The sequence below is a fragment of the Hesperophylax consimilis genome, chromosome 1 (assembly GCF_061612785.1).
Source record: "Hesperophylax consimilis isolate HC1 chromosome 1, BYU_Hcon_1.0, whole genome shotgun sequence".
Classification (NCBI taxonomy): domain Eukaryota; kingdom Metazoa; phylum Arthropoda; class Insecta; order Trichoptera; family Limnephilidae; genus Hesperophylax; species Hesperophylax consimilis.
The window spans coordinates 34157465-34166572 of record NC_142836.1 but is presented as its reverse complement, the minus strand read 5'-3'; the positions used below and the strand labels follow the sequence as shown (position 1 = coordinate 34166572).

The following is a 9108-nucleotide window of genomic DNA, read 5'->3' as shown; positions in this document are numbered from 1 at the left end:
ACTCGGAAAGGATCCCTTGCTTCAAATTTACTGTATTTTGCATGTGTTATTCGTACGGCATTATAAAATTATGTTCATTGAAAGGAAAATTATCTCTCAGTGATATTTTACAGATCTTGCAAATCTACACTAACATCGTTTGCCTCTTTTGGTTTTCAGGATAATTTGCTCTGGTTGATGAAAAAACGATATCCAGAAATCAAAATGACTACATTGTTACAAACATATAACTATATAATTACGACTGCAGGCGGTGAGTTCATTTTTCAGTGTCTGTAAGCATTTTTAATTACAATGTAAGTGTGTAGATAATACACAAAATAAACTAAAAACATTGCATTAAACATTACAGGAAACGCCCACTACAAACATTATTTTTCTTGTTTCAATATTATCATTGCTATCTTGGAACCATAAAAAAATGCATTATATTTGTTGATGTGATTGAAAAGTAATCAGAAAACATTTTTTGACACCAATAACATTTGCTGATAATTATTTAATTGTTTAGACCCCAGGACCGCATCATGGCCTTTGATAGCTTCACCACTCCCGATACTCTTGATTATCGGACTCTATTTATACTTCGTGACCAGCTTCGGGCCCACCATGATGACGGACATCAAGCCCTTCCAGCTCAAGAAGATAATGCTGCTGTATAATGCAGGACAAGTTCTCACTTGCGCCTATGTTGTGTATAAGGTAATCAAATGTCATATACACTCATTTTACGCGCTTGTTACAAGCGGAAGTGCTGTCATCTACTATATTCAAAGAGAACTGTCCATTATTCGAATAGAAGTTTCGTCGCAAATTTATTTATACATAAATATTACACTACGCTTAATGTTCACCCTGCGAAAGGTGGTGATCGTTTGTGAAAATAGGAGGAAAAATCTTATACTCTTTTTGTCACTCTACCAACAAGTTTAAAAAAATGGCCAAAAAGCCTAGCGCTCCGTGAAAAGACCTTGCGGCGATATTTGCCATTCCTAATAAAAAGTCTATTCAATGAACTTTTAACTTCCATTTATTTTATTTAATATAAATCTATTTATTTCGACTTTATGTTCGGGTTAAATCTTCCCCACAGGAAAAACTAAAGCCTTCCACACACTTTTCCACAAATGATCATCTAGTCAATCCACATTATGCAAGTGCATTACAGACTCCAGATATTTTCATATCTGAGGGTTCGGCTCGGTAGAACTCCGAACTGGTCCTATAAATCCTACTGATAAAATATTTAAAAACATCTTTCGTAATCCTACATGTATTTAAAATGACTGATTTTTGCATTTTTATATATAAATTCTATAATTATATATATATATATATATATAAGATCTAATACGCCTAAATTTTGAACGAGAGAGCTTGGTATAATGCCAGTAGCCGAACTAACAAATGGTAATATTTGTATAGTCTGAGAAATCCAAATTCTTTTAATCTCATTTCCTAAATCTGTGTATTTTCTTATTTTTTCAGAAACAGATTTTTGAATATTACAGGAATTCGGAATAGCGACATCAATGATATAAGTTTTTGAAGTGAAACTTCTTTACGCGCGTTATGAAATTTCGAGGACAGGAGTAAAACCAACTCATGACCGTCATGAAAAACCGTGATCATTTCGCTATAGGAGCCTAGCCAATATTATATACCTTTTTTACGTCACTCTCCAAAATCAGCTTCGCGGTCTAGAGGCAGAGCACGCGACTCTCGTCGTGAAGAACCTAGGTTCGATCCCCTCTTTAACTATTTTTTTTTCTTTTTGTGATTTTTTTAATTATAATTTTTTTTAAAGTGATAAAATGCTTTTTTTAAAAGTGATAAAAGACTTTTAGATATTTTGACTATATGATATTTTGGTCGAATACGTAATAACCGCGGTCTAGAGGCACAGCGTTCGACACTCGTTATGCAGGACCCGGGTTCGAATCCCATATTCTTATAACTTTTAATTTTTTTTTATCAACGATTTGTATTTTCTTTTTGTGATTTTTTTAATAATAATTTTTTTTAAAGTGATAAAATGCTCTCGTCCTGCGACATTTAGATATTTTGACTATATGATATTTTGGTCGAATACGTAATAACCGCGGTCTAGAGGCAGAGCGTTCGACACTCGTTATGCAGGACCCGGGTTCGAATCCCATATTTTTATAACTTTTAATTTTTTTTTTATCAACGATTTATATTTTCTTTTTGTGATTTTTTTAATAATAATTTTTTTTAAAGTGATAAAATTCTCTCGTGCAGCGACTTTTAGATATTTTGACAATATGATATTTTGGTCGAATACGTAATAACCGCGGTCTAGAGGCAGAGCGTTTGACACTCGTTATGCAGGACCCGGGTTCGAATCCCATATTTTTATAACTTTTAATTTTTTTATCAAGGATTTGTAATAATGTAGTAAAAAATTAGATAAATTTGTTAATTTAAATTTAATTTACTTTACGGTACCTATATGAGAACATCCTTTCCGGAGACCAGTATGGCTTTAGAAGAGGTGTAGGAACCAGAGAAGCAATATTGTCGCTACGAATACTACTAGAAAAAAGAAACCAAAACACATTCATCGCATTCATAGACCCGGAGAAGGCTTTCGACAAAGTAGAATGGAAAAGACTTTTCGAGATTCTGAAGAGAATTGACATAAAATATAAAGATAGACGAATAATCCAGGCGCTATACAAGAATGAGGCCGCTATAATTAGATGTGACAATGAAATAAAAGAAGCTAGTATAAGACAAGGGGTGAGACAGGGATGCTCTCTGTTACCTGTTCTTTTTAATGCTTATATACAGAGTGCGATTGATGACTTGAGAGAGAGAATGAGTCACAGAAAAGGTGTAAAGATACACGGGCAAAAGGTGGATATGATAAGGTTTGCTGACGATATTGCTTTGGTTGCTGAAAGCGAAGAAGAACTGCAAGAGGCCCTAACAACCATGCAAAGCATTCTTCAAAACAACTACAACATGAAGATAAATAAAGACAAAACAAAGCTGCTGACTGTAGGCCGAATCCAACATCAGATGAGAGTAGAGATGGCAGGAGTTCCACTAAAGAACACCAAGGAGTTTGTCTACCTCGGGAGCAAAATAACATGGGACGGTCGGTCTAAGAGCGAGGTCGACAGCCGTATACATCAGGCTAGGCTTGCATTCAATAAAAGGTCGAAAATAATAGAATCCAATAATATAGACCTAAAACTGAGAATACTCCTCATCAAGACCTATGTATGGAGTATCTTGATGTACGGCTGCGAAACATGGTGCCTATCCGAAAGAGATAAACGGAGACTAGAGGCTTTTGAGATGTGGTCCTATAGAAGACTGTTAGGAATTTCCTGGAGAGACCATGTTACAAATGAGGAGGTTCTCCAAAGAATCGAAGGAGGAAGGAGCACCTGCTCAGGACCTTGTCCGAAAGGCGTGCAAGATGGATCGGTCATGTTATACGACAAGAAGGCCTCTTGCATGTCATAATAGAGGGTATGACCGAGGGGACCAACTCTAGGGGACGCCCACGCCGAGAGTACCTGGAGGACCTGCTGGTGGACGTGCGCTGCTCATCATATGCAGAAGTCAAAAGAGCCGCACAAGACAGGGAAGAATGGAAGAGGAGATTAGATAAAATTGCTGCAAACCAATCCCAGGATTGAAACCAGCGAGAGACCTATATGATATTTTGGTCGAAATATAGCTTACAAATCGTGCCGGTAGAGTCGCTCGGTATTTTGATTAATTATTTTTATTTTGAATCATTAAAATTACTAATCAAGGCCGATAACGCCGCGTCGCGCGAAATATCTCACCTCGCGGTCTAGAGGCAGAGCGTTCGACACTCGTTATGCAGGACCCGGGTTCGAATCCCATATTTTTATAACTTTTAATTTTTTTATCACATGCTACTTATAAATATGTCAATAGACAGAAAAAAAAGAGAGAATGAAATGAAAAGAGAGAGAGAAGAATACTAAAAGTTTCACTTCCGTCGTGCGTAGGCTTGCCACACACTGTATTTTTTTTTGTCATGTAAAACTAGATCCGGTCTGTTATGACTAATCGTTCGGTCTGTTAGTATAGTTTTATCATGATATTATTTCTGCAAGTATTTTGGTTTTTATTATTGTTACAGCTGTTTCGGCTTTCGAGGCCATTTTCAAACTGTGGTCATACCACGTTTAGACGACTTATTTATATGATTCTAGTTACCCCTCCCAATTTAAATTTTACGATGTCTAAAATAATTTACTACCGGTTACACCGAATTACTAATAAAATAATTGTGACAATAGATTTCTTATTCTGTGAGGAATTTTTAAGTATGTTTTCCCCAAATTAATGTAATCTTAATTGTTTAATAATGACGTGATTGCTTCAACTTATTTAAATGTGTTTTATTGTTTAGGTTTTGTAACATACTTAGAAGTGGGGTATAAATAATTAATGTTATATTTCCTAGGGTCATTGGATCGTTAATTGATTTCTAATTGTTCAAGTAAATTTAGTAATAATATTATCAGTCATCTACGAGTATCTGCATAACTTTTAACTCAACTTTTTTGCAGTCTTTTCAACTGGCATGGGGGGGACAGTACCGGCTGATTTGCGAGCCTATTGACTATTCTTACGACGAACGCGCCATGGAAATAGCAAGGATTGTCAACCTCTACATGTACCTTAAGTTGGCTGATTTGTTAGACACGGTAAGAATCTTCTAAATCTAGATTTATAATCTTTGTTTCTAAAGCAGTTTTTTTTTTAATAATTTTAAATTAAAAAATATATATTTTTTTTAAACTAGTATAAGGTGAAACCATGGATGACATTTTGTTCAGACTCGGTGTTGGACCTCACGCCATTCTTGATTATTTTAACATATTTCTGCACCTTGGAGCTTGGGACCATTGATAAGTTGCAAGAGCAAAAATTAATATCGCTAAGATTGCCGATTTGTGACCATGTCTTCAAAAAATATTTTCTCTTTCAGGTATTCTACGTCCTCAGAAAGAAGAATGGTCAGATATCATTTCTACACGTTTACCACCATGTGGGGATGGTCATGACGAGTTGGGTATCTACGAAATACGTTGCTGGTAATATTTTATTTTAACATATGTTGTAATGATTATTATGATTATTATTTATTTTGTACTGGAAGTGCTTGATTTATGGCGCCTAAGTATGTGAAAGGCCAAAAATTAAATTAAATTATTATACAAGAATACTATCGTCTAAAAGCGCTGCCAATATCTTTTTAACAGCGTTTTCCTGTACAGTTTCCTCTCTTTGCAGTTTTTCTGTGTTGCACCATTTTACTATTGTTATTGATATTACTATTCAATTCGTGCAATAGATTATAATACATTAAGATAAGCGTCGAGGCATTCGCTAGTACCACTGTTCCCATTTTGGGAGGGGCCTTAAGGGGTCGGCGATAGTGAATGCGGTGCCGTGCAGACCACCGAACATGTGGTCAAAGAATGCCTGCTGCATTCATTCCCCGGCGGGATTGATGAGGTCCACAGGCCGACGCCCGAGGCCGCTGACTGGCTCACAAGCCTATATAATAAGTGTTATGTTTCCTTAGGTGGACACGGCACCTCGCTTGGTCTCATCAACTCCTTCGTCCACGTGGTGATGTACTCTTACTACTTCCTGACGCTGTTGGACGACAACCATAAGATATCTATCTGGTGGAAAAAGTACATCACCCAGTTACAACTCGTAAGTCAACTGTAAAGTCAACCGTATTTTAATTAATTTTATGAAAATTCCAGCTTATATGAACGAAAAAAAAGGGTCTCAATTTTTTGATCGATTCAAAGTCCGGTTCAAAACGTGCCAGGAAAAAATTGATTTGCGTGCCAAACGAAAAGTAGCATTTTACTGAGACCGACTTGGTCCTATTTTCCAAAGCTGTTCCTAGATTTCTTTCGAACTGTCACATAATATGTAGTTTTCAATTTAAATGGATTATAACATAATACGTAACTAAACAAAGTAAGGCATCGAAAATCTATCCATGGCTATGCCAGTATTTATAAATCATTTGCAAATGCACTCGGAGTCCATTGACGCCACTTGTCTTGCAATAAATTCAAATCCCTGGTGGAAAATGAACTTCATGCAACGTCACGACTTTCTAAGCAATCACCTCTCCACCCCCTCGATGAGCAAACCTTTTTTAAGTCATTTTCTACGAACCCTTGCGCGAGGTCTGTACACTGTTCACAGGACTACTAATTTGTTATCTATGTATATATTGGTGAAGAATGCCTCTTTAAGGCGAAACTTAATGCTAAATCACTATTTTGATTAATCTTTAAAACGAATTGGTGTACATTATGAATACCAAAAACATGCTTTAGATAAATTGAAGGTTTTCCTATCGTTTCGCTTGAGTAGAATACGAATAAAATAATAAATTACTCAATAAAAAATAAAAATGAAAACTACTAAAAAAAAAATTTTTCAATAGAAATGTATGAACACGTAAAAAAAACTACTTTTAAAAAATACAGTATTATAGCTAAGATTATCTGTGACAGTTTCACTTGATTAACTTTTTTGCTTTCTTTTAAAATTATTTCCAAAATAAATAAAAAACAGTTTTGTGCTTTAAATCGAACACTTCTAGACTCCGTTTATCAAGCGATTTTAATGCCTATTACCTACAATGTAAAGTATACCAAGAATATACACATTTTTGGCTTGTAGCTTCCTCTTAAGGGCCGGACAAGTACAGGCGCAGTATGAGAAGTCCGCTCCAGGCGCCGTCTTGCCAAGAAGCCAAGACGCTAATAATTCCTAATACCTTCGACAGCGCTCTTGAGGTTTTCAATAGCGCCAGGTGCCGTTTGGCTCCGGGCCGGCCTGTAAGTAATTTTAGTTTTTCATACCAACGTCCTTTCTTCATGTATTGATGACAAAATTTATTTAAATGCAGGTGCAATTTGTGATGAATCTCATTCACTTCTCCACGGTGCTGATCGCTTCTGAATGCGCCTACCCGAGGTGGCCGGCCATAGTAACCATCCCTCAGACCCTCTTGATGATCGCCCTCTTCGTCGATTTCTACGTCAAGGACTACACGAAGCCGGCAGTAAAGCAGGCCACCAAAAAATCCTAGGCGACCAAAGCGGTCCCGAAGGATTTTGTTTAACAAAGACGGAAACAAGTTGTCATAAAGTAATTGTATCAGACGTAATCGTGACACACAAGACTGTAGATAGGGCCGGTGATCCCAATCTGTGGAGGCGTAAGATGTCTTCCTTCAGTGGCGTGGAGGGGTAGAACGGGGCCGTCTCTGATGCCGTTGTAGCTGGTCCGAATGCTGTTTTCGCGTCCTTGATGCTGAGTCCGGGTCTGGTCCGAAGGGGTAGGCAAGTCCGTGGTCCAGGGTGAAGCGGGGATCAGAGTGAAAGAAGGCGAGTAGAAGCAGAAGTCGGAGCGAGGTAGAAGGCAGAGCAGAGAGAGAGGTGTTGAGCTGGTGGTGGTTGCTGGCTAACTCACTTTTCTAGGGACTGTTGCCCGTTTTATAGGACCCCGGCGGCCTTCGCCGGCCGAGCGACGCTCACACGGGCCCGCTTTCTCTTTGATTCCTGGAATCGAGGCCCGTGTTTTGTGACGCGCCCGCGGCCCGCCGCCGGGTTAGCTACCGCCTCTCGGCCGGTAATTTCGGGCCCTGTGGTCGAACGTGACCACGGCCTCTCTTTGTTCAGGCACGGTCCTCAGAATCGCGCTTGTGGAACGTTCGGGCGGCAAACCACCTCGTACGCTATGACGGCGCACGGCCCTTTGCTTTGGCTCGCGGCCGAACGTTCCCTCTCGTATAAGCACGATTCTCATAACCGTGCCCGAATAAAATGCTATGCTAATCAAATGCTATTAATCCACCAGCTCTCTCGGTATACTTCTCTGCCCGTGTCTCCTAGCCAAGCTCCGACGTTTCATTTATTGTTTACATATTCATTTTTACATAGGGGTTCAGACATACATTTTAAACATTTCTTTCATTTTATACAATTTAGGATTAGACAGATTGGCGTAGATTATAGATTGGCGACCGCGGCCGAGCCCGGAGCAGTACGTCCATAACAGTAATAAATAGCTCGTATGAAAAAACAACCACACACATTATTTAAGGCGATGCACTACGTCGTGTAATATTTTAAATTGAGCAGCTATCAATAACAACCCTTACGTAGATGGCGATAAGGTTTAAATTCCCGCTTAACACCATCCGCCTGTTTTGATTTATGCAAGAAAAAAACATGGCCAAAAAGTGCCTTTTATTTTATTTTGTGGATGTTCAGCCATAAACATTTAAATTTTTTTCGTTCATTTTATAAATAACTTAATTTACCACATTATACAATAAAATTATAACCGACAATGGGTTCGTAAGTAGGAGCTTTTGAACTTTAAAGCATTTTTTCATTGGCCTTTACATAATTTTTTTCTGGGCTTACCTATAAATAGACTTATCTAAAAAACACTCGATTATTTCAAAGGCCAAGATGTATTCTACTCGCAGTATTTAATTAAAGCATCTGAAACATTTCTAGGCGACCAAATTTTCAAACCAAAAACACATGATTTTGCACTACTATGTATAGAATGCGTACGTATTCATTAGTGACTTTCCATACATAGCCATTATTTTGTGAACTACATATCGTCAAATTCAAAGTACCTCTTAACAATTACAACAATCTTAACAAGTCCTGTCAGTAAAATTGTGTAGATACTTAGGTAGGTACATTTTTGTTTTACAGCAATATTTACTTATGGGAAATTTTTGATGTCAGTACATTTCCAAATCTGTTTTTTTACATAATTTCTATCACGTAACTCGTTAATACACAATATACTGTACATACGACGACAAAAATGTATATGAAATAAATAAAATAAAAAAACGTATCCATTTTTTATTTATTTTTAAAAAATACTATCAATTTCGGTTGCGATTCAATTTTGAAGACTAGTTAAGACTGATGCTCTTTTTCTGCCAGAGGTCTGAGTCTAAGATAAAAAAAAAACTATATAATTCTTTTACGGAATAATAAGATGCAAAATAAAATACAT

The 9108-nt window shown here is 37.3% G+C and overlaps 1 protein-coding gene across 1 annotated transcript; it reads left to right on the top strand.

Annotated features, from left to right (window-relative positions):
- Window positions 1-204: 204 nt before the first annotated feature.
- LOC149426711 (very long chain fatty acid elongase 7-like) lies at window positions 205-7147 on the top strand. Its single transcript, XM_089645323.1, has 6 exons — window positions 205-253; window positions 512-702; window positions 4584-4721; window positions 5006-5111; window positions 5606-5742; window positions 6965-7147. The coding sequence occupies exons 1-6, from the start codon at window positions 205-207 to the stop codon at window positions 7145-7147; spliced, it is 804 nt and encodes a 267-aa protein (XP_089501449.1).
- Window positions 7148-9108: the final 1961 nt, after the last annotated feature.